General features: G+C 72.3%; 4 protein-coding genes across 8 annotated transcripts; 2 read left to right on the forward strand and 2 right to left on the reverse strand.

Annotated features, from left to right (window-relative positions):
* The first annotated feature begins 81 nt into the window (after nt 1-81).
* Nucleotides 82-7,334, forward strand: ECI1 (enoyl-CoA delta isomerase 1). Its single transcript, XM_037508102.2, has 7 exons — nt 82-121; nt 209-322; nt 3,147-3,274; nt 5,182-5,328; nt 5,870-5,991; nt 6,076-6,254; nt 6,875-7,334. The coding sequence occupies exons 1-7, from the start codon at nt 82-84 to the stop codon at nt 7,039-7,041; spliced, it is 897 nt and encodes a 298-aa protein (XP_037363999.1). The 3' UTR covers nt 7,042-7,334.
* DNASE1L2 (deoxyribonuclease 1 like 2) lies at nt 6,860-9,959 on the reverse strand. The gene is given in 7 exon segments (XM_037507773.1): nt 6,860-8,491; nt 8,762-9,013; nt 9,104-9,232; nt 9,234-9,390; nt 9,473-9,556; nt 9,645-9,733; nt 9,816-9,959. Coding segments are annotated over 7 exon segments (909 nt in total). The 3' UTR covers nt 6,860-8,437.
* Nucleotides 9,960-10,929: 970 nt separating this feature from the next.
* Nucleotides 10,930-21,269, reverse strand: E4F1 (E4F transcription factor 1). Of its 5 annotated transcripts, none has more exons than XM_054693878.1 (13): nt 20,785-21,269; nt 16,548-16,699; nt 15,755-15,830; nt 13,852-14,045; nt 13,654-13,774; nt 13,431-13,586; nt 13,181-13,350; nt 12,730-12,894; nt 12,407-12,512; nt 12,112-12,329; nt 11,783-11,981; nt 11,565-11,698; nt 10,930-11,497 (listed from the first exon to the last, which is right to left on the reverse strand). In XM_054693878.1, the coding sequence occupies exons 1-13, from the start codon at nt 20,813-20,815 to the stop codon at nt 11,078-11,080; spliced, it is 2,142 nt and encodes a 713-aa protein (XP_054549853.1). In that variant the 5' UTR covers nt 20,816-21,269; the 3' UTR covers nt 10,930-11,077. The 5 variants fall into 5 exon arrangements, with proteins under 5 accessions (XP_054549853.1, XP_037363671.1, XP_054549852.1 ...); XM_037507774.1 differs by lacking the exon at nt 20,785-21,269 and adding an exon at nt 18,541-18,776; XM_054693877.1 differs by lacking the exon at nt 20,785-21,269 and adding an exon at nt 16,908-18,169.
* A 661-nt stretch (nt 21,270-21,930) lies between these two features.
* On the forward strand, nt 21,931-23,132 carry PGP (phosphoglycolate phosphatase). The gene is made up of 2 exons (XM_037507775.2): nt 21,931-22,569; nt 22,672-23,132. Exons 1-2 carry the CDS (start codon nt 21,933-21,935, stop codon nt 22,995-22,997), a joined length of 963 nt encoding a protein of 320 aa, XP_037363672.1. The 5' UTR covers nt 21,931-21,932; the 3' UTR covers nt 22,998-23,132.
* The last annotated feature ends 5 nt before the right edge of the window (nt 23,133-23,137 follow it).

Genomic DNA, 23,137 nt, shown 5'->3' on the forward strand with positions numbered 1-23,137 from the left:
GGCGGGGCGGGGCGCTGTGGTCCGCCCGCCCCCGGGGAGAGGCCACCCCGCGACGCCGCGCCCCCGCCCGGCCCAGCCAAGATGGCGCTGATGGCGGGGCTGCGCGCTCTGCTCCGCGCCGGTGCGTGACCTGGGGCTGCCGGGCCGGGCTGGGCCGGGCCGGGCCGGGGGCCGGCGGGCTAACGGGCCTCGGTGCTGCCGTTCGCAGGGTCCCGGCTCCGGGGCGCGGCCCTCGCACGGACGGAGGCGGCGGCCGGCTTCGGGGACGGCGTGCGGCGCTTCGGGAGCCAGCGGGTGCTGGTGGAGCCGGACCCGGCCGCAGGTAAGCGCCCCGCGCGCCCCCGCCCGCTCCGGCCCGAGCGACGCCGGGGACCCTGCGGGCATGAGCCGGAGCCCCGAGTTCGAGCCGGGGCTGCACGTTGGGGCTCCCCGGCTCTGAGAGATGAGTGTGGGCGGGTCCTCCGTGCGGGCGCCGCGCCGCGAACTCCTGCCGTGCTGGGAGTAAAGCGTGTCCCCGCGGCCCGGGCGCTCCGAGTGGCCGAAGCCCCCCGGCGCCGTGGCAGAGCTGCCCGCAGCTGTTCCTGCGGGCCTCGGCTTGGGGGGCGCGTCTGGTCGTGGGGCCTGCACCCCTCCTGCCACCGCCCTGCCCGGGCAGCGGGGGCCCCCGCAGGCCCAGCTGCAGCCTCGCCCTCCCCGCCCCTCAGCGCGCACAGACTCGGGTGCTGCCCTGAGACGAGGGCGCCCGCTCCCTGCTCGGGTCTCTCCTGTAGCCCCTCTGGGTCGGGGGCTGCCTGAGCCCGGGTGCGAGGGACCCGGGGGGCACCGCAGCGCAGCCCACGAAAGCCCCGCTTTGGGGAGCAGTCGCCATCTTGCCGCGTGTCACAACAGCCAGGACCGCGCGCCTCCAGGTGACACGCTTGGGCCCAGGCCTGGGCGCTGCCCGCCTGCTGGACGGCGGCGCACAGTGAGTCTGGGTTATGTAAACAAGCGCTCGGGGCTGTGGTGAGAGAAGTGTTTACCCACGGGCTCTGCCATCTCTATTTTGGGGTGGCACAGCCAGCTGGAAAGTAGAGCTGAGGTGAGAACACCAGACCAGACCTGCATCCGCCCTCCCCTCCCCTCCGTGGGAGCAGCCTCCTGCCTTGGGCGCTCTCGGGGAGTCCGCGGTTCTCGGCGGCCTTAGCTTCTGCTCCTCGTCCCCGCCCGCAGCACCTCGGGGTCCTCCCTGCGCTCAGCTCGCGCCGCCACCTCGTGCCGTCCAGGTTCGTCCAGTTCTTGGGTAACTCACGGCCACCTCTGGCCTCCTTACCTTTCCCCCAGTTTCTGTGACTGCCCCGGCGGCCTGCAAATCTCCAGGGTCAATTTTAGAACGTCTGGAGAGCGGGCCCTGGAGTTCGGCTGCCTGCAGCCGGGGACAGCCTCCAGCTCTCGGCCCCTGCCCGGAGGCCCCTCCCCAGTGACCCTCGAGGACTGAGTCCTCCCAGCAAGGGGCCCTCGTGCACCATGGGGCCTGCCGTGGGGGCCCCGCGACCAGAGCCAGCTGGCCAGCAGCTCGGTGTCCACAAGGGCAGGCCCCGCCCCGCTTCCCTGCTGCTGGCAGGGCGAGTGGACGTGGGGGTGTGGACAGCTGCCCCTATAACCTCAGCTTCCTCCTGAAACGGGGAAACCACATGGCCTGCTGGAGGGCTCCCGGCACGTCGGGTCCTTGGAGTTTGCTAAAGAAACTCCGGCCATTTGTACGCCACGAACGGAGAACTTGCGGAGACGTAGGGGCCGCGAGGACGGCGGGGAGGGACAGGCTGTGCGGCGCCCACCTCCCTGTCCCCGCACGCTGACCTGCCGCGCCGTCGCAGAGGAGGCGGGGTGGACGTGCAGGGCTGCTCGGCTCCTCCAAGGCCAGGGGGCCAGAGGTCGAAAGCCAGGTGTCCTCAGACCCCGGCCCCTCGGGCATCCTCGGCCTGCGGCTGTATCGTTGCAATCTCTGCCCTCACCAGCCTCTCCTGCGTCCCTTCCTCATGGCCCTCCTGCAGCAGGACCTGGGCCTGCCCGGCCACCTCCGACCGGCGCGGGGGCGGAGAGTTGGGACTCGGTGTGCCCTCAGGGGGCGCCGCCCGGCAGCAGTGACAGCCGTGCAAGCTGAAGGGGGGGGTCCGGGCTGGCGCTCCTGGGCCAGGGCCTCTTCCTTCGCCTTCTGCCCGGGACGCTGGCGTCCTGGGCGGGCCGGGAGCGGCAGCCCCGGAGGAAGCCCTGGCAAGGTTCTTTCTGCTCAAAGTCCATGTGGGCCCTGCCCTTCTCAAAGTCAGCCCGCCTTCGGCCGGGAGGAAGGGAAACCCCGACCGCGCTCAGGCCGGCCCCTCTGAGTGGGCACGACCCCCAGCTCGGTCCGCCGGCCCCCTGGCTCCCCGCGAGCTGGGAACACGGCTGAAAACCGAGCAGGTCCAGCGCCGCCCTCCTGCCCTCCGCGCCGCCCCCAGGGTCTGCAGTGCCGTGGCCGTGTGGCACTTGGCCCGGCCTGGACAGAGGCGGCGGCCCCCAGGGCAGCGGGCGGGCCCCTAAGTGGCCACCGAGCAGTGCCCTGTGATCCGAGAGCGAGTCCTCGGGCGGAGGACGCAGCGCCCGGCTGCTCGCGACGGAGCGTTTTGGTCTCGTCCTGCTTATTGCAAAAGTGGCTCTCGGGCGCCTGGGGGGAAGGGAAGAGCGGCCGAAGCCGTGCAGAGGGCGCCCAGGTCGCTGTAAGATAGACCTGACCGTGACGATAAGAGCCTTCCTGTGCACGCGGTTTCCTGCCTCCTGTGCCCCAAGGGGCTCCGGGGCTCCCCTGAGCTGCAGGGGGGCTGAGGCAGAGGCAGCGGCCAGCGGGGGGCCCTGCCACAGTTGCGTCTCCTCCCCCTGGCCGGCTCGGGGGTGCTGGGGGTGCCGGGCGGAGGAGGAGGGCAGCCACGCCCCTGCTGGGGGGTGGGCCTGGGAACCTCCAGTGAGCAAAGCCAGCGCAGGGCACACCGGTCTGGCCCCGCGGGTGTGACATGTCCGGAACGGGCAAACCCACAGATGGGGTGGGGGTGGCAGGGGAACGCCAACGACGCCCCATGCCCGGCGGGGTAGGACCCCGGGGTGGGCTTGAGTGCTCCTCTCCCTTTCCAAACCAGGGGTCGCGGTGGTGAAGCTGAAGAACCCCCCAGTGAACAGCCTCAGCCTGGAGCTGCTGACCGAGCTCGCCATCAGCCTGGAGAAGCTGGAGAATGACAAGACCTTCCGCGGCGTCGTCCTGACCTCGGTGGGTGCAGCCGGGCTCTGGGACCGCAGGCCACCCTGTGCGCGGGCCGGTCCGGAGACGCCTGAGCCAGGAGCTCTGCGGGGGCCTTGGCCGAGGGGGCGCAGGCACCCCGGGAGGACTGCGGCTGTTTCCCCGGCGGGACCCCCCGGAGGACCTCGGTGCCCGCAGCCCGAGCCTGGGTGCAGGTGGGGGAGGCTTTTTTTTTTTTTTTTTTTACAAGCACTGGGCACAGTCAGAAGCGCGGGAGGGTGAGAGAATTCACCAGAGCCAGAGCGGGGAGCAGAGCAGGCAGAAGGACCGAAGGACACTGCTGAGGGGAGCAGCGGGCGGCAGGAGAGGTCTGCGCGCCATGTGGGACCCTCGCCAGTGGGCGGGGATCGAACTGGTGCTGCAGAGGCTCAACCATTGCGCCACCGGGGAGGCCTAGGGGGAAGCATTTTTTTGCTGGAATCCCCTGGAGCCCACGTGGGCCCTGTTTCCCGTGGGGCGGGCTCTGCTCCCTCCTGGGCTCTCCAGGGAAGCTCAGCATGCCGGGTGGCCCTGGGCCAGCAGCAGTGGTTTCCTGCGGGAGCGTGGGCAGCTGCAGCCCCAGGGCATGCGCCGTTGCCAGGGGAAGGTGCTGCTCCTGCTCGCCAGGCGCTTTCCACACCCAGGCCGGTCAGTCCTGCCTCCCTCCAGCGGTGTCCGCCCACAGCTCCACCCAGGGACTGACCGTGGAGACCAGCAGGTGGGCGGGCAGCACAGTGCTGACCTCAGCTGTCCTCTGTCAGGTCACCTTGCAAGTTAGGAGGAGCCACAGACACGTGTCACCTGGGCTCCTGCAGCTCAGGACCACACCCCAGCAGCTTACAGCTACCGCAGCACAGCCCCTCACAGGCCGAGTCCCAGGTCAGGGTTTCCAGGTGGGCGCCCTGGGGAGGCTCCTCCGCCCTCCCAGCGTAGGGTGCTCCTGCCCCCACTGTGCAGCACCTCTCTGCCGGGATGCTGGTCACGGGACCCAGGGGTCCCCTCCAGGGTGGCCTCGCCTGAGCACACCTGCGGTCTCATTCCCACAGGAGAGCAAGACTGACCCATCTCTGGGATCGCGACCCGGCCCGCCGGTGGCTCTTGCACAGGCGGGAGCGGGGTCTTCATTGGGTCCTCCCGTGCACACGCCGGCTCCCTGCCCGGCGACTGTGGCCACAAAGGTCTTGGATTTGGGGCTCTTGGTGGGAAAGGTAGGGGGTCTGTCTGGCGTCCTGCTGCGCACCCCCAGGGCCAGACGGTGGGCCTGGGCCGTGGGTGCCGCCTCCGCTCTGCTGGGCCTTCCAAGTCCTAGGAGCAGAGCCCTTGCGGAACAGAGGGCCGCCTGGAGACGCAGCGCCACGCCACTTGTGGTTCCCCCGGCCGCGTCGCCAGAGGCCGGGCGTGGGAACGTGCCTTCCCAGCCCTCCGGCCCCCCAGCACTCAGGCCGCGCCACGTCAGCCCAGGCCCAGGAGCCCTGTGCGCCCCATGCGGTGGCCTGTCCTCAGCTGGCAGGGCCTGTTGCCACAGCCCGGGCATCCCCACCTCCCCTCCGTCCTTGCTCCTGCCCCATCCCTGACGGCGGTGTTCGGCACGGGACACCGCCTTCTGGGTCACTCCCCAGATTAGTGTGTCGGGCCTGACAGGCCGGCGCTCCGTGGGGCTCGGCCTGCCTGTCCTGCCTGTGTGCGGGCGGGCAGCCCTGGACCCTGGGAGCCAGGACAGGGAGCCTGCCCCGGCTCCCGTACTGTCCCTTCAGACCTGGAGCCGGCAGGGGAGGGGCGCCCCCGGACAGGCCACTGAGTGTTTCCCTGGGGGTGCGTCCCGCCGCCTTGTCGACACGTGGGCCCGTGAGCCGGTGTGTCGCCGGGAGGCAGCCTCTGAGCCCCCCTTCTTTCCCCAGGACGTCCGCGGGATCTTCTCGGCGGGCCTGGACCTCACGGAGATATGCGGGCGGAACCCGGCCCACTACGCGGAGTTCTGGAAGGCTCTGCAGGAGCTGTGGCTGCGGCTCTACCTGTCCAACATGGTCGTGATCGCCGCCATCAACGTGAGTGGCCGGGGCGGGAGTGGGGGGCCTGTGGCCCTGCCCCAGGGGTGCGGGAGGACCCTCACAGCTCGGGTGTGGATGACCGCCCTCCCAGACGGGCGTCCCAGGAGTTCCAGGGGGCCCTGGGGTGTGGGTGGGGACTCAGCCCCCGGGGGGCCACATGGGGCTCTGGGCAGGAAACACCCCTCTGGCCCGACCCGGGCAGGCAGGGGCCCTGAGAGGAGGGTGCGCCGCTGGCCTGGGAGCCTGCCGGGAGGCTGTGGGGCCAGGGTTCTGGAGGGAAGGAGGCTCGGGCCTGCCGCCTCCGTGTGGGGCCTGCGGGGCCTGGAAGGAGGGTGGAGTGCATTTTGGGTTCCCAGGGCGCAGCAGGGGGCTGGCCCCTCTGGCTAAGTCCGCACTAAAGCTTGCCGCCCGCGCCGGGGAGCTGTGTCTCCTGGCCACGGAGCGAGGCAGCCCTGCAGCCCCGGGGCTGAATCTGGTGGTGGACGGCCCTGGGGTGGACGGCCGCGTGGCCCCCAGCGCCGGGTCTCTCCCCACCCAGGGGGCCTCTCCGGCCGGAGGCTGCCTCATGTGCCTCAGCTGCGACTACCGGGTCCTGGCCGACAACCCCAAGTGCGTCATCGGGCTGAACGAGACCCGGCTGGGAATCGTTGCCCCGTTCTGGTAAGGCCCGTGCCGGCCGGGCTCGGCTTGTCCGCGGGGGGTGCGGGGGGGCCGCCAGCCCGTGAGCGAGCGTCTGCGTTCTAGGTTCAAGGACTCCATGCTGAACACCATCGGGCACCGGGCCACGGAGCAGGCCCTGCAGCTGGGGACGCTCTTCCCGCCGGCGGAGGCCCTGCGGGTGGGCCTGGTGGACCAGGTGGTGCCCGAGGACCAGGTGCAGAGCGCGGCGCTCTCGGCGATGGCCCGGTGGTTGGCCATTCCAGGTGAGGCCGCGCCCAGCTCCGGGGCCGTGGGTGTCCGTGGCTTGGGCTCGCTTCGCCCCGTCCCTCTTCCATCTTCCCGTGGCCTCCCTGCACATCTGTCCCGACACTCACGCGCCCGCGGCCTTGGTTCCCACCCCAAATCCCGTCTAACTTTGCCCGAAGGCCCCCCCCCCCACAGGTTGCGAGGGGCTGGCACAGACAGCTGCCCCGAGCCGGGCAGCAGGACGCCCGCTGGCCTTCCGAGGGGCAGGCCCAGGCACTGTCGGCAGAGCCGGGCTCGCACGCCACGCGGGCTCACGGCACGTCTACCCCACAAAGCTCAGGGTCACTGAAATTTGAATTTCATGTAATTTTCACCTGTTTTGATTTTTTTAAAAACTACTTTAAAAACATGAAAACCACCCTCAGCTGGTGGGGGCCGGGGGGCCAGGTTCTCGCCCCCAACAAACGTTAGCGCCTTGGTGGGCGGAGCCCCGCTGGCCTCCACGCTGCCGGGTTGGAGGGCGCCTGCCTCTTGTGGGCTCCCAGCGCTCAGCGGTGGCGGCTCCTCCTCCCGCGCCCACCCACCTGCTGCCCGGCCCAGGCCTTGCGGCCGGCCTCAGGCGGCCGTGTTTTCTCAGACCACGCCCGGCAGCTGACCAAGAGCATGATGCGCAAGCCCACGGCTGACCGCCTGGCCAAGCAGCGCGAGGCCGACGTCCAGAGCTTCGTCAGCTTCGTGTCCAGAGACTCCATCCAGAAGGCCCTGCGGACGTACCTGGACAGGCTCAGGCAGAAGAAGGGTTGAGGGCAGCTCCCGGCGGCTCGGCCACCCCGCTGGGCCCTGGGGCCAGTTGGACCCCAGCTGGAAAGCACGCTCAGCTGTATCTTGCTGGTCCCCCCTCAAGGCCCGGCGCCCCAAGGCCCTGCACCCCCATGTGTGCCTTCCTGCCTGGTGGGCCCGGCCGAGGGCGGCTGGGGCGTCAGTCTGGACCTCGACCACGTCACCAGGCGTCTCCTTGTCAGGACAGAAATGTGAATAAAGTCCTCGGTTGGCCTGTCCCGCCGCTGGAATGTCTGATGGCTGGAGGGGCCGGGCCAGGGGCCCTAACGAGCCCCCCAAGAAGCCCCGCCCTGAAGAGCGCCGTGTTTGCCCTCAGATGAGGGGAGCTCAGGACTCAGGTGGGGCCTTGGGGCCCGGCTCTTGTGAGCTTCCTGTGCCCCATGCGCCCCGGCGCTTCCTCCAGAGCAGCTTCCCCAGACCGGACGTGCTGCTCCCAGGCGAGGCCTCTCCTGTATGGTCATGCCGGCCGGAGCCCCGCCCAGCAGAGGTGCGTCAGCACCCGTCGGGCCTGTAGGGTGCTGTGCCCGGTCCTGCTTGCCCTCCATCCTAAGGAGTGGGGCCGACCCAGGACTCAGGCTGCCATCCACCCCCATCATCTCTCCCCAGGAGGGAGCCTGGGGGGATGCCCACCCCGAGGGGTGTGGGTTCCTGGGGCAGGACCTCACCCAACCCACCTGCCTGAGCTGGAGGACCTGACCGGCCGGCCACCCACTGAGGGCTCCCTGATATCCAGGCCTCTGACCGGCGGGGGGCACAGGGCCGGGCAGGGCCCTTGACACAGGCGACACTGGGATCCAGCACTTGGGGCTGCAAGAGGGCCGGTGGCCAGGAGGTGGCCTTGCGTTGAATGTCCTGGACAGCAAAAGAGCGTGTGCCTAGCTGCCTACCCTCGGTACAAGCACTGGGCGTTGGCAGTTTGCACTGGAGAGAGAAGGTGCTTGGGCTCTCTAGCATGAGCCAGACCCTGAGGCCAACCTGGCCTGGAGGCGGTCAGGGTCCGGTGGGACATGAGACAGGTGACCAGGCTGACAGGACCCACTGGCCTGTGGGGCTGAGGTTTGTGCCCCAGAGTTCCTGAGTCCTGGGAACGGGCAGGAGGCCTGGAGCCTCCTGTGAGGTCCTGGCTGAGCGCTTGCTGGGCACTGCTGTCCGCCCAGCACTTCACAGATGTCCTCACCACCCCATGAAGGTGGTGATGGGGACCCACTCTACACACGGGGAAGCAGCCTGAGTCACCCTCAAGTGCATCCATGGCCTCTTGTCCAGGCCCAGCTGATCCGCCCCGGGGGTGCGATGGGGAATGAATGGCCTCACCCTGAAGAGCCCCTGGGGCTGCCCCCCCGGCCAGGCCTCAGGGCTGTCAGTGGGACTTGAGGGTCACCTCCACCGGGAAATGGTCGCTGATGGCAAGAGCCTGGAGGGAGGAGGAGAGGGTTTCAGAGGCCCTGCTGGGCAGCCTGGCAGGGGGTGGGGGGAGCCCTGCCCCCGTGGAGCCCACCCCCGCAGGTGGGGGCAAAGGACAGCTGGGTGCCCGCCCGGAGTTGCTCGGTTGGGCGCGGCTGGCCCTCTGGGGCGTCTCTAGGAATGCCAGCCCGAAGGCAGGCGGCGGCGCATGGGGTGAGCCGAGCAAGCCTGGGGCGCGGGTTGCTCCGGCGCCGAGGTGCCCGCGGCGGCCGGCGCTCACCTGGGCCTGGTCCAGGCCGAACTCCTCCCTGAAGTCGCGCACGGCGGCCGACTGGGGCTTCAGGCTGCGGCGCAGGCGCGCGCCGCAGGCCACGATGCGGTCGTAGGCGCAGTCCGAGTTGCCCACGGTGGTGTCGGCGCCGTCGGGGACGAGCCAGCGGAAGAGCTCGCTGCTGCGCAGGCGGATGGCCGGCCAGTCGTGCGCGCGCACGTAGCTGCAGTCCGCGTTGAAGTCGCCCAGGAAGAGGATGTCCTGCGGGCGGCGGGGCGAGGGCGAGGGCGTGGGCGCGCGCCGGCACCCGCGCACCCCGGGCGGGCCGGGCCGAGGGGCGCGGGGGCTTACGTCGGTGCCCCACTTGTCGATCACGTCCAGGTACACGTCGTAGAGCGCGTCGATCTCCGCCACGGCCTGGTGGGGCGCCGCGTGCAGCGGGACCAGCACGAACTCCTTGGCGGCTGCGGGGGGCGGGGGTCAGCGGGGCGGGGGGGGTCCGCGGGGCGGGGCGGGGCGGGCCGGGCGGGGCCTCACCGGAGCCGGGGGCCGAGAACTTGACCACGAAAGGTTCGCGGCTGAAGGCGTCCTCCGGGTCCGGGTACTGGTACGTGTCCGCGACGGACACCGCGTCCTTCCTGCAGGCAGAGGGCGGGTGGGCGCGCCCAGCCGGGCCCCTCCCGCCGCGCCCCGCCCCGCCCCCGCGCCCCGCGCGCTCACCTGTAGACGAACAGGTACATCTCCTTGTACTGCTCGCGCCCCAGCGGCGCGCTGCTCACGAAGCCGTACTCGTGCGCGGACAGGCTGCGGGGACGGCGGCCGGGGGTCAGGCGCGGCGCCGAGGCCTGGGCTCCCGCCCGGCCCGCCGCGCCGCCGGCCCCGCCCGCCGCACCTGTTGATCTGCTGCATGAGCGCGGCCACGGCGCTCAGGTCCGGGTCCCGCACCTCCTGCACGAGCGCGAGGTCGTAGCCGGCCAGGATCTGGGGGGCCGGCAGGGGCGGAGTCACGCCGCGCCGCTTCGCCCCGAGCCCCGCCGCGCCCCGCCCGCCCGCCCCCCCTCACTTGCGCGATGACGCCGCCGCAGGCCGGGTCCGACACTTTGCTGTCGCCGAAGCTCTGGATGTTGAAGGCTCCGATGCGCAAGGCTGTGGCCCCGGCAACCCCCAGCGCCCAGAGCGCGACCAGCAGGGCCCGGGGCCCACCCATGACGCGGCTGGGAAGGACAGACACGGCCGCCTGGGCCGGGGCGGGCGTGGGGCTCAGGCCCACCTTGGCGCGGCCGGCCGGTCCGGCCCCCTCCGCTCAGGCGCAAAGGCGCCTCCCTCCCCCGCGCCCCGGGGCCCCTGGCAGTGCCGAGGGAGGCACGGCCTCTCCCGGGCAAACAGCGAGGGAGCGGCCCCCACCCAGCCCCTGCTCAGCCCAGCCCCACTCACCCCGACGCGGACTCGCTCGCAGAGGCGCGGGGTCTGAGGTCCAGCCGGGAGGGCGCGGGTGGCGCAGACTGCACAGGCTTGGTCTGCCAGCCGCGCCGGCACCAGCCCGGCCAGTATTTGAGGCCCAGCTCAGGGAGGGGCCGGGCTGCACCGGGCCCCGCCCCCTCAATGAAGTTGGCCTCTGCAGGCCTCCCGCGGTGACCCCAAAGGACCAGCCCTGCCAAGACAGCAGGGAGCCGCTCTGGCTGCAGGCTTGCCCCAGACTCAGGACTCAGGAGCCCCGGCCAGGCCCCCCAGAGCTGCCTCGAGACTGAGGGCAGCCACGCCTGTGGCCCAGGGGGATGCCCGTCCCGCCCCTAGGAACGAGGTCACCCTGCATCTCCCTGCCCAGCCGCGTGCCCCGGGGAACTAAGGCCGCACACCCCGGAGAGCAGCCTCCTCCCCAGTCCACAAAGTCAGGACCCCTGGGTCCCCCAACACCCGTCTCCAGCCCAGGGCGGCCCCAGGGGCGTTGGCCGGGAAGCAGCACCCCTCCCACCCACACGGCAGGGCCCGCTGGGGTCACGCTTGGGCTGGGCGGGGCGCAGGAGCCCGCCGGGTCACATGCCAGCACGCCCACGCACCGCCAAGGAGCCGCCAGCCCTGGGCGGGGTGACGGGCAGCGTCTGAGGGGCCCCGGGCCGCCGCGCCGCGGTGGGAACTGCCGGCCCCCAGGGCTGCCCCGCGCGGTGTAAGCTGTGGGTTTTCACATTTTATTGTAAAGCAACAAAATCTCTGGGTATGTACAAGCCCCGCCTCCTCGGCGCGCCCGGTCCTGCGTGGCGCACCTCCGCGCCAGCCCCCGGGGGCGCAGGCAGGGTGCCCAAGGCCCCCGCCCCGCCCCCAGCCCCGCTAGACGATGACCGTCTGGACCTCCAGCTGGCCCTCCGGAGAGGCGATGACCAGCTCGCCCGCGTGCTCCAGGATCTCGATGTCCTCGGAGGAGACCATGGTGACAGTGGCCTGCTCGGCACCGCTGGCGCCGGCGCGGGCCGTGAGCACCGTGCCCTCGCTGATGGCCGAGGCCAGGGTCATGGCCACCTGCTCCGTGAGGCTCTCCGGGGTGGCGATGGTGATGGTGTCGGCGGCGGCGGCCTCGGGGCCCAGGCCGGCCTCCTGGTCCATGGTGACGTTCTGCACGATGATCTGGTGGCCCGCGCTGGCCTGGTGCACGATCTGCCGCACCACCTTCATGAGGTGGCTGTCCACCTCCGCCTGCGCGCCCCCGAGGACCTCGGCCGCCTCGCTGCTCTCCGCGTCGTCCCCCGCGGCCTGCGCCAGGGCAGAGGTCAGCCGCGGCGCCCGGCCCCGGCCCCCCGCGCCCCGGGCCCGCGCCCACCTCGATGATGTACTCCTGCGTGTCGGCCACCACGGACGAGAACTCCACCAGCACGGTGTGCGGGTCCTCCGCCAGCACGGCGGCCGCGGGGCTGTCGTCCACCAGCAGCTCCTCCACCTCCAGCAGGCAGCCCCCTGGGGGCGGAGGCGCGGGTCGTAGGGCGGTGGCGCCCCCGCCCCGCCCGCCCGCCCGCCCGCCCGCGCGCGCGCGCCGCCGACCTTTGGTGCGCAGGTGCCGGTTGAGCGTGCCGTGCTCGGCGAAGCCGCGGCCGCAGCGGTAGCACTTGAAGGGCTTCTCGCCCGTGTGGTGCCGCACGTGCCGCACCAGCGAGCCCTTCTCCCGGAAGCCGCGGCTGCAGAACGGGCACACGTGCGGCTTCTCCTCCAGGTGCGTCCGGAAGTGCACCTGCTGCGCGTTCTGCGGAGACCCGCCCTCAGCGCCGGCCCGGCCCCGCCCGCGCCCGCCCACCTCGCGCGGAGGGCGGGGGCGGCCGGCCGGGCCGGGCGCGGGGAGCCCGCGGGGGGGCACCAGCGGGGCGCGGGCCCACCTTGGTCTTGTAGCGCTTGCCGCACTCGGGGCAGGGGTAGGGCCGCTCGTCGGAGTGGACGCGCCGGTGGCCGCGCACGTGCGCGATGGTCTTGTAGAGCTTCCCGCAGTCCCCGCAGCGGAAGCGGCGCTCGTGCACGTGCGCCTCCTGGTGCTTCTTGAGCAGGTAGGCCTTGGGGAAGGCCTTGCCGCACTGCAGGCACGTGAACAGCCGCGGCCCTGCGGCGCCCGCGTCAGGCCCGGCCCGGCTGCGCGCCCCCGCCAGGCTCCCGCCAGGCTCCCGCGCGGCCACCCACCTGCGTGGCCCCTCTTGTGGGCCTCCAGGGTGGCTGTCGTGGGGAAGGTCTCGCTGCACTGTGGGCACGGATGGGTCCTGGGTGCCGCCGAGACCTCGTGGGCCACCTGCGGGGTCCACAGGCGCCTTCAGCACCCACGCGGCCGGCCAGGGCGCCCCTAGGACAGCCGCGGGCCCATCCTGGAGCCCCCACCTGGGCCAGGAAGGCCGGCAGGGGGCGCGCCACTCGGAGGGTGCAGCCAGCAGGCCGGTGGCCAGGCCAGAGGGGTGGCCTTGGACCCGGGCCTCCCGAGGGAGCCTGCCCATCCCCGCGACTGCCCCCACCTGCTCCACGTCCAGCAGCGGCAGTTCCGGGGGCCGAGAGGCGGGCCGGGCGGCGTCCTCCCCAGCGCCCCTGTCAGGCACGAGCCCGGAGTTCCGCATGGCCTGGCGCAGAAGGTTCTCCCGGCCGCCCTCGCTGGCGCCGGGGGGCTCCTCGGGGCCCGGGGGCTGTGGGGAGGCGGAGGGGGGGCTGGCTGTGCGGCCAGGACCCCGGCACAGGGCAGCCCCACCCAGGCCAGGGGGACACGGCGCCCTCACTCAGAGGCCCCTCGGGGCACGGGGCCAGCTGCCCTGGCCTCTGCTCCTCCCCTCGGGCCTGCCCAGAGTAAACTGGTGCTCCCACCCCGCCTCCCGTGGCCCTGCAGCCAGGCAGCGCTGGGAGCCGGCACCCCTGCTCCCGCCAGAGCTGCTGCCCTGGCCAGAGCTGAAGAGGTGAGCCCGCCCCCCACCCCACCTCCGGGGCCAGGCCTTTCACGCCCAGGGGGAGCTCCTGCATCTGGACATGGACTTCATGGATGACCGTGCCCTTGGCGTCGGTCACCAGGTGGATCACCGGCGACGTGTCCATGGGCTCGCCTGTCACGGACGGCGATGCGATGGTCCCCACCGTGGAGGCGCCAGACCCTTTAAGGGAGTCCAGAGTGAGGGTGCCTGAGGGCCGGCCAGGCGGGGGGGGGGGGGCACGGGCACCCCACCCCCCTGACCTGCAGGTGTGTCCTCTTTGCCCACCACCACCACGTCCTTGCTCATGCCGAACCGTATTTTTTCTGTGCACGGGGTGAGAGACTTGAGGTGCCGGGTCAGCGCGCCCGACTCCCGGAAGCTCTTCCCGCACTTGGCACACTTATAGGGGCGCTCGTCTGCGGAGAGAAGGGGGTCAGCCTTGGCGGCGCGGGCCGGGGCGCGGGGGAGGCGGCGCGGGCTCACCCGTGTGCCGCCGGTGGTGGCGGATGAGCGAGCCCTTGGTGCGGAAGCAGGCCCCGCACAGCTTGCACTCGTGGTCCTTGCGGCTGCTGTGGGTGATCATGTGGGCCTTGAGGATGCTGCCCTGTGGGGAGGGGCGGCCGGCTCAGCGCCTGGGGAGGCGGGCGAGGCACCCCCCCACCCCCGCCCGCCCCGGCTCACCGTCTTGAAGGTCTTGCGGCACAGCGCGCACACGTAGCGGCCGTCCTTGTTCACCAGCAGCTTGACCTGGGCCTGCTCGCCCGGCCCCGCCGGCCCCGGCCCCCGACGGCGGGGGCTACCCGGGGCCTCTGCCATCTCCTCGTCCCCCGGCTCCGCCTCGGCGCCCACGATGACCTCTTTGATGTGGCCGCCACCTGCGGAGATGGGCGCCTGAGTCTTCCGGGCCCGGAGCTCCCGGCCCGGGATGTGCAGTGGGGACCCCGCGCGAGCACAGAGCCCCCGCCGCCTGGCGCTGCCCCCCGCCTGGCCCCCGGGAACGCGGACGCCTGCCCCAGGGGTCCCTGGCCGGGCCGGCAGCCGCGGAGAAGCCGGGCCGCCGCGCCTTCCGAGCGGGAGCTGGCAGCGGGCTCGGCCACGCCGGGAGCACGCCTGGGGGTCTCGGCGCGCGGCGTGGGAAACGGCGGCGAAGCCTCTTCCTAGACACCGTCCGCCGGGCCGGAAGAAAACGCCGTGAGCCAGCGCGCCGCGGGCGACCAGCGCGCCGCGGGCGACCCGGCCCGGCCCTGCGGCCTCGCTCCACCGTCCTCCCCGCGCCCGGAGCCGCTCCTCTGAAAGGGCGGGGCCCCTGCGGGGCTTGGACTGAGCTCAAAGGCAACACAGCGCACCCAGGGGACGGGGCGGGGGGGGGCGCGGCCACGGGAGTCCCGGGGAGAAACTCAAGTTTGTTTCCAGGAAAGCGGCGGGAGGGCCCGGGTGGGTGTCCAGCCCCTCGACGGTGGCGCCGGCCCAGCCCGACCCCAGCCCCGGACTCTGGCCCTGGACTCCAGAGCAGCTGACGCCAAGGGACACCCAGGATGCTGGCACAGGGGGACGTTCCCAAGGGTGGAGAAGCAGCAGGGGGTTCCTGGGGGCCCCAAAAGAGGTGCCAAGCAAGGCCTGAGTGGTTGGAGGCAGGTGGTGGGAAGGACCCGGGGGACCCAGAGCCCAGGGTTGCCGCCTGACTCAGGAGCTTGTTTTCCTGTGTGAAGCCACCCACCCAGAAACCGACGCCCCGCCAGGGCCCCGCCTGCTGCGCTCAGGAATGCCGTGGGGAGGCGGCCTGGGGACAAGGGCAGGTGTCTGCCCCTCCTGAGCCATCTCTCGGGCTCCTCCACCCCCTTTCTGCCCCAGCGGGCCCCAAGGGCTTCCAAAGGTCAAGGTCGACCTGTTGCCCAAACCTGCTTCCTGTCCAGTCGCCCACTCGCGCACCTGCCACAGCGCCTGCCCAGCGGGCCCCCGCCCGGGAACCACTCCCTCCCCACTGCCCATGGCGTCGGACCCGGCCTCCCCCTTCCGACGTGGGCATGCCCAGCTCCCTCTGAATAGCCCCCTGCCCACCGCTGGCCTGTCCAGGATGAATCGGTGTGAGCCCCCACCGCCGCCGGGCATCAGCCTGCACTTTGACTTAGAAGCAGCCATCAAAGAGGCGGCTGGGCTGCCGCTCGTAAACGCGCGTCGGGGAGCGGGTGGGGGTGGGCACGCTGGGACGTGAGGAGCAAGGTCAGGCAGCAGGTCAGGGCCAGCTGGAGCAGCGGGTGTGCCCTGGCCACGCCCCACCGCACCCGAGCCACAGCTGCAGCGGGCAGGAGCAGGAAAGCGCGGAGGCAGAAGCGGGGAAGGTCCTGGAAGACCAGGCAGAGGTGGGGACGGTGGCAGGAGGGGGTGCCTGTGCTGCCAGGGTGCCCCAGGGCTGCAGGCGCCTGCTCCCTCGGTGCTGGCAGGTCAGTGCCCTGCGGGAGGTGCACAAGCAGCCTCATCCCCGGCCAGCCACGCGGGGTGTGCAGAGGCCCCAGCCTCCGGCCGTGTACCCTGTCCACAGCGCCTGGTCTGGGCCCCATGTGGACAGCCGGGGCTCGAGGCTTACCCACGATGTCGGGCGCCTCCACCACGATGTGGGCCACGGTGATGGGCTCCTCCCGGCCTGCCGCCGCCGGCACCACCTACCGACAGGGGACAGGGGCCAGAGGACTCATCTGTGGGCTCCTGGGTTGCTGGGCTCCGAGCTCAGGCTGCGGTTGATGTCCATGGGGGCCGGCTGGGCTGGGGCTCCGCCTCCCCAGACAATCCCCTCCAACCCAGGCCGGGGTCTGGCCCTTCACTATAAGACCCCAGCCGCCTGGGCCAGACTGGAAGCACAGAGAGCCGCCCCGGGTCCAGAAGGAAGTAACTTAGAAGCAGGCCCTGGTGGGCAGCTCAGTGTCCCAGCCGGGGATCAGCACGGCCTGGGCCTTCCCGCAGGAGAAGGCCCGGCTGGGGACAGCGGGTCGGAGGAAGATGGCCTCTGGCTTTTCCAGTCTCCTTGCCTACTCCTGGGCCACGAGACTGGCAGGAAAGCTGCCCAGAGGTGGAGGGTCTGAGGCTGTGTGTGCCCTGCCTGAGCTCACATGGGCCAGCAAAGATGGCCATTTTACGACGGGGGCTGGCCCCCAGAGCCAGCGCCTCACCAGTGAGACCCCTGGGACTGCACGAGTTGGACCCGACACCCCCAAGGCAAGACGGGCCACAGACTCCGAGGGAAGGGGTGCAGGCTGGGCCACCCGACGCCCCCAGCTGGCCCCTGCACCCCGACAGCAGAGCCCAGCCCACCTCCCCCAGGACCGGGCACCTCCCTCCACCTGCCATGCGAGGGGCATGTGCGGGGCGGGGCGGGGGCTCACCTGCTGGCCCAGCAGTGTGGCGGCACCAGGCGGGGCAGGCAGGATCTCCGGAGGGGCCCGCTGGCAAGTCCTCTGCAGCTTGTGCTGGACAAAGCCCTCCAGGGCGGTGAACTCCGCCTGGCAGCGGCCACATCTGTGCACGTCGTCTTCATCTGTAAAGGGTCTGGGCTCAGGGGGCATGGCACAGGGCACCTGCCAACCAGGCCTGGGGCCTCCCCTGCCAGCCCAGGCCAAACCCAGCCGAGGATGGCATCCAGAGGGACCTTCACCAGCCCTCTCCCAGGGCCTCAGAACACGCTCGGGGCCCAGGGGGCTGCCCCATCCTCTGGGAGCGTGGGGTGACCCCAATCATACACTTACGATGAGGGAGAGAGGTCCAGGGAGGGGCTGGGCAGTGGAGGGATTCACCCAAGCCAGTTAGGGGAGTGGAGGGCCTGGGTTTAAGACGAAGGGGCTGGCGCGTGCCCAGGGTCTCGGGGACCATCTCTGGGACTGGGCGGATGGGCAGAGCACATGCAGAGCACAGCGGCCTGGCCTGTGGCCTCTTCTCACTGGCCTCAGACAGGCAGCCCCGCCCCACTCGAGGGATAGTGCGCAGGTGGAACTTCCCAGAGGCCCGGCCTCACGTCAGCTTCCTGCTCCTGGAGCCCCTGCGGTGTGCCAGGCAGTGCCTGCGGGCATCACCCAGTCCTATTGGGACTCCGGGGAAATGGAGATGACTGTTCCCACTTTGGAAAAGTGACTGGAAATTCACCCATGGGTGGGCGCAGGGTGGGAGCCCGAGCCTGTGGGTCTATTCCTGACGCCCCCCGTGTGCCCCAAGGCGCGGGGAGATGCCACCCCCGCCTCACACGCTGTTCCACGGCTCGGCCCAGCCCAGGCTTGGGCCTTTGGGAGCCCAGCCGAGGTCTACTGAAGCCACGAGCACAGGCCGACCACAGCCATGGCCGCCCCGGAAGGTCACGTGGCCGGAGGCTCGGTCACAGGCCAGCTGCTACGGTCCTCGCCACCCTCTGAGCCCTCCCATCTGCCTCGCCAAGCCTGATGGGGCCCAGGTGTTGCTGCGGGAAGGACCCCCGCCCCCAAAGGGAACACGTCCGCTCCATTTCACTGGCATGGGCACGGGCAGGCCCAGCAGGGCCCAGCAACCTCTGGAGACCCACCTTGGGCTGGCACTGGCCCCGGTGGTTCTGACCCTCCCCAGGCTGGACTCAGAAGGAGCAGAACAAACTGAACAGGGAGCAAACGGAACAAATCCCATGGGAACAAAGCCCACCGCCGGCGTGGCCAGCCTGCCCAGGGCCAGTCGACAGCCCCAGGGCCTGGGAGGAAAGGCCGAGCGTCCTCTCCAGAGGCTCTCAGGGCCCCTGCGGGGAGGCCGCCACCAGCCTGGCCCCAGCAGTTTACATGCGGGTTCTATTTTGCATCCCCCCAACCCAGGAGGTGGCCGGAGTCAGAAGTTAGTGGCACCGGCCGGCCCTTGCTGTTTACTAGCTGGATGCCCCGGCCGGCACATCTTTGAGCCTCCTTCTCCCCCGCCACTGGCAGGAAGAGGAACAGCAGTGACCACGACCACGACGGCCGCAGCAGCGCCCAGACTGGTCTGAGGATGAAAGGGCGGCGCAGGGCGGGGGGGGGGGGGGGGGGGCTCCCGAGGTCCGAGGCCAGGGCCGCTCCCCGCCGCCCGCCCCGGCGCCCGGGCCGGCCGAGCCCCGAGGCCCCGCCCCCGGGGCCCCCGGCCACACCCCGGCGGGGCCCGGGGGCCTGTCAGGCGCGGGGAGGGGCGGGGGAGGGGCGGGAGGGGCCGGCGGCTGACAGCGCGGGCGGGGGGCGGCGGCGCTGACAGCCCCGGGCCGGGCCGGGGGCGCCGCCGCAGAGGCCAGGCCCGGCGGCCGCGAGGAGTCCGGCGCGGGAGGGTCTGTGGCGCCCGCAGCGAGGGCCTCCGCCGGCCCGGGCTGAGCCGCCCGCACCCCGGCCCGTTCGGCCCCGTTACCTTCCTCGCTGAAGGTGGCGGGGAGACCGAGGAAGCCGCCGGGGGCCGAGGCCGCCGCCGCCGCGACCCCGCCCTCGCCAGCTTCCCGCCCGGCTGCGGCCCGGGCTTCTGCCGTATGCGCGGCCGTCACCCGCACTGCCATCGCGCCCTCCATGTCGCAACGCGCCGCAGGAAGATGGCGGATTTACGACCATGTCGTCATAACAACGAGCCGCGCCGAGGCCGGCCGGAGCTCCAGGGAGCCGAGGCCTCCGGGGGCGGGGCCGGCGGCCTGACGGACAGGCGGCGGGGCGGGGCCTGACGGACAGGCGGCGGGGCGGGGCGCGGGCGGCCCGGCTCGCCAGGAGACAGGGAGGGGCGTGGCCACGCGGGCGCGCGGGCGGACGGGCGGACGGGCGGACGGGCGGACGGGCGTGCGGGGGCGCTGCGTTCCCGGGGCCGCGGGGCTGGGCCCGGGGGCGCCGAGGCGCGCGGCCGACGAGCGGCCCTGCCGGCGAACCCCGCCGGCACCCCAGCTCCCACCAGCCACGGGGGCGGCCCCCTGCACGCTCGGGCCTCACCTCCCCGGGGCCGGGCGGCTTCGCGGGGCCGCTGCTCGCCCGGGTGGCGGGCTCCGGGCCGGCGGGCTGTCCCTCGGGTGACCGGGACGGTCCGGGGCGCGCGGCCCGCCGCCGCCCCCCAACGCCCGCCCGTCCTGGTCAGCGCGCGTGCCCGCCGTGTCCACTGCTGTCGCGGAGGAAAACTCCTGCAAGGCCGCCCGGCTGTGACCGCTGCCCGCAGACAGCGTCGCGGGAGGGAAAAGGAAGCGGCGCGCGGCGAGCCCCGCGGGGCACCCGGCCAGGAGGGGGCCCGCGGGTCTGGGGGAGTCACTGCGGGGAGCAGAGGAAAGCTGGCCGGCAGCTGGGGGTCCGCCTGCCCGCAGCCCGCCATGAGGGCCCCGCCTGCTCCGGCCAGGGGGCTGCGGGGAGGCCGCGAGCCGGGACGCCCCACCGGCCATCCCAGCGCACCGCACCCCTCCGCGGCCGGCCGGGCCGCTACCGCCGGGGCCGCGGCCCGCTCCTAGAAGGCGGGCTGCGTGGGCGCTCCTCGAGGCTGAGCGCTTCACAGAACTCACTCCAGATAGCGGTCACCCCTATTTTGAAGGTGAGGAGACCCAGGCTGCCGCAGCTCGGTCCAGGACGGTGGGCAGACACCGAAGGCAAGCGCCCTGCCAGCCCAGCCTGCAGGATGCCAGAGACCGCGGCCCCGGGCAGGACGGCCTGGACAGACTGCATGGGCTCTGCCCCAGGAGGGCAAGGGCCGAGGCTGTCCAGCTGGGCGGGCGAGCTTAGCAGGAGTGGGCATCAAGCTGCGGCAGGGCTCTCCTGCTGGCTGCAGAGGTCCCGGGAGCAACAGGCGGCGCCCAGGAAGCCTCTGACCACTGTGTGAGAAAGGCCCACAGGGCCACAGCAGAGGAGGAGCCAGGAGGGCGCCCCAGGAGGGACAAAAGGGGGGAGCGGCAGGCGGGGCTGTGGAGCAAGGGATCTGGCCAGCTTTTGGGCAGGGAGGCCCAGGAGGGCACCAGGCGAGGAGGGGGTGGCAGCTCAGTACTCTGGGACATTCCACTCGAGGCTGTGCTGCGGAGAAATGGGCACCACATACCACACAGGTGGGGAAGCCCCCGCAAGGGGGAAGGATGTCAAAGACCTGGTGCCCAGGGGTGGGTAACAGCAGGGGGGCTGACCACAGCGGGTGCAGAGCCAGCACTGTCCCCTGTGCCCAGGAGGCTGGGGGAACAGTTGTGGGGGGCAGGCCAGGACTCCTGCCTACTTATCCCCAGGGGTAGAAGGGCCTCCTGGCCAGAGACATTCTGGGAGCCCCCTGTGGCTTAGCTCACAGAAGCGCTGACCTCTGAAGACACTCAACTTGCACTTTCAAACAAATCCTTGCAGCAGGTTCAGGTTAATTGCTGTGGGCCCCTGTCACCAGCTCGCCCCATGCCCCGTGCCGCTTCTGGGCAACCCTGGCCCCGTCCACTGGCAGGACACCTGGAGCACCTCTGTGCGTCAGGAACAGGTGATGGTCGTGCAGGTCACGCTCCTCTCCCCTCCAGACGCAGGCATCACACCCTATTGGCACCAAGACCAGCCCTCCCAGCGAAAGCACCCTGCCTGCGCAGCCCCCTCAGGACGTGGCCTCAAGCCTCTCCCACACCTGCCCCTCGGGTGAGTCAGGCCAAGAGCCGTGCCCGGAGCTGGCGCTTACCCAGGCCTAGGAAACCACGGCAAGTGGGCATGTCCCCCTCGGCCAGGCGCACACCGTGCTGCTGGCCTCCCGCTGGACGGTGATCTTCAGGTGCAGCTGCTCAGGTCAGTCCCGCCAGCAAGCGGGAGTGGGAAGGCACAGCCCCTCCTGGGTGGGGGCACTTGGGGCAGGAAGGCTTTGCTGGACCTGTGCTTGGGGGCCTTGACCTCTGTCCTGCAGTGGGTCCCCGGCCAACAAGGACAGGGATGGGCAGTGTGTGAGTGAACAAACGGTGCTCAAGGGATCCGAGGCCGCCCGCCTGACCTGGGGGGAGGGGAGTCCGGACCACATGTGATGGAGACCTGGGGCCCAGGAGACGAGCGGGTGTTGGGTCTGGACAGTCTGGCCCAGGTGGGGCCTCGGGCGGCCCGGGCCACCAATGTTCTGCCTCCTGGCCACCGCGACCGGGGCGGGAACGGCCCTCAGGAGGGGCAGCTCCGCGCCCACGGGTGGACTCAGCGCCCCGCGCCGCGGCCCGCGAGGAATGAGCAGCAGAGACGGCAGGACGGGCCTCGGCCGGGCCGCCCGCTGCTGCCCGGGCTTCCCGGGGGCGGGAGCGCTGCCCCGACCGGCGGGTCGCCCGGCGCGCAGGCGGGCGGCGGCCCCGCAAGCTGCCCTGGGCTCGCGCGCCCCGGGGGCGGCGCCTCGGCGGAGGTCGGCGGGGCAGCGACCGGGCGGGTCCCCGCGCCGCCCCGTCCCACGGCCCCGAGGGCGGCGGGCGGGCGCCGGCGGGCCGGGCCGGGCCCCCCGCGGCCCCCGCGGCCCCCGCGGCCCGGCGCGCCCGGGCTCCGGCCGCGGCCCCCGCCCCGAGGCCGACCGCGCAGCGGCGCCCGCCGGCGCCCCGCCGCGTTTCCGCAGAGGCCCTCCGCCGCCCCTGCCGGTTGGCTCCCCGCCAGCCAATCGGCGCGGCGCCCGGGCGCGCCGGCCAATGGGCGGCCGCCTCCCCGCGCCCGCCCGCGGCGGTTGGTGCGCGGGCGCCGCCGCCGCGGCCAATGGGCGGCGCGCGCGAGGGCCCGGGCCAATGCGCGCGCCGGGGGCGGGGCGGGCGCCGCGGCGGGCGGCTACGAGGAGCGGCCGGTGGCGGCGGCGGCCGGTGGCGGCGGGCGGCCATGGCGGCGGAGGCCGGCGGGCGGGGCGGCCGCTGCGTGCGGCTGAGCGCCGAGCGGGCCCGGGCGCTGCTGGCCGACGTGGACACGCTGCTGTTCGACTGCGACGGCGTGCTGTGGCGCGGCGAGACGGCCGTGCCCGGCGCGCCCGAGGCCCTGACGGCGCTGCGCGCCCGCGGCAAGCGCCTGGGCTTCGTCACCAACAACAGCAGCCAGACCCGCGCGGCCTACGCCGAGAAGCTGCGGCGCCTGGGCTTCGGCGGCCCGGCGGGGCCCGGCGCCGGCCTCGAGGTCTTCGGCACGGCCTACTGCGCCGCGCTCTACCTGCGCCAGCGCCTGGCCGGCGCGCCCGCGCCCAAGGCCTACGTGCTGGGCAGCCCCGCGCTGGCCGCCGAGCTGGAGGCCGTGGGCGTCGCCGCCGTGGGCGTGGGCCCCGAGCCGCTGCAGGGCGACGGCCCCGCCGCCTGGCTGGCCGCGCCGCTCGAGCCCGGCGTGCGCGCCGTGGTGGTGGGCTTCGACCCGCACTTCAGCTACATGAAGCTCACCAAGGCCCTGCGCTACCTGCAGCAGCCCGGCTGCCTGCTCGTGGGCACCAACATGGACAACCGGCTCCCGCTCGAGAACGGCTGCTTCATCGCAGGTCCGTGCCCGCCCCGGGCCGGGGCCGGGGCCGGGGCGCCGCGGGCGGGCGGGGGGCCCCTCCCGCGCTCTGACCCGCGCCGCGCCCCTCTCCGCCCCGCAGGGACCGGCTGCCTGGTGCACGCCGTGGAGATGGCCGCGCAGCGCCGCGCCGACATCATCGGGAAGCCCAGCCGCTTCATCTTCGACTGCGTGTCCCAGGAGTACGGCATCGACCCCCAGCGCACCGTCATGGTGGGGGACCGCCTGGACACCGACATCCTGCTGGGGGTCACCTGCGGCCTGAAGACCATCCTCACCCTCACCGGGGTCTCCACGCTGGGGGACGTGCAGAGTAACCAGGAGAGTGACTCCGAGTCTAGGAAGAAAATGGTCCCCGACTTCTATGTTGACAGCATAGCCGACCTGTTGCCCGCCCTCCAAGATTAAAGATTTAGTGTCTTTAATCTCCAGAATAAAAAACATTGAAAATCGTTACCCAAATTAATAGGTGGGGCGTAGGCCGGGCCGGCTGGGCGCCCCGCAGCGGAGCCACTAGGCGTTGGCCTTGTAAGTAAAAGTTCCCCGGG

Source organism: Talpa occidentalis, unplaced genomic scaffold (genome assembly GCF_014898055.3).
Source record: "Talpa occidentalis isolate TD23 unplaced genomic scaffold, MPIMG_talOcc4v2.1 talOcc4.12, whole genome shotgun sequence".
Classification (NCBI taxonomy): Eukaryota; Metazoa; Chordata; class Mammalia; order Eulipotyphla; family Talpidae; genus Talpa; species Talpa occidentalis.

What these genes read in the sequence shown, in the direction of transcription:
- ECI1 (XM_037508102.2), top strand. Translation starts at nt 82, where the DNA reads ATGGCGCTGATGGCGGGGCTGCGCGCTCTGCTCCGCGCCG. An exon ending in TCGTGATCGCCGCCATCAAC is followed by an intron (nt 5,329 to 5,869) that starts GTGAGTGGCCGG and finishes CTCCCCACCCAG; the next exon opens with GGGGCCTCTCCGGCCGGAGG. An exon ending in CCGGTGGTTGGCCATTCCAG is followed by an intron (nt 6,255 to 6,874) that starts GTGAGGCCGCGC and finishes GTGTTTTCTCAG; the next exon opens with ACCACGCCCGGCAGCTGACC.
- E4F1 (XM_037507774.1), bottom strand. Translation starts at nt 18,694, where the DNA reads ATGGAGGGCGCGATGGCAGTGCGGGTGACGGCCGCGCATACGGCAGAA. An exon ending in GCCGCAAGACCTTCAAGACG is followed by an intron (nt 13,775 to 13,851) that starts GTGAGCCGGGGC and finishes CCCTCCCCACAG; the next exon opens with GGCAGCATCCTCAAGGCCCA. An exon ending in CGCAGGAGTACATCATCGAG is followed by an intron (nt 11,498 to 11,564) that starts GTGGGCGCGGGC and finishes GCCCTGGCGCAG; the next exon opens with GCCGCGGGGGACGACGCGGA.
- PGP (XM_037507775.2), top strand. Translation starts at nt 21,933, where the DNA reads ATGGCGGCGGAGGCCGGCGGGCGGGGCGGCCGCTGCGTGCGGCTGAGC. An exon ending in GAACGGCTGCTTCATCGCAG is followed by an intron (nt 22,570 to 22,671) that starts GTCCGTGCCCGC and finishes TCCGCCCCGCAG; the next exon opens with GGACCGGCTGCCTGGTGCAC.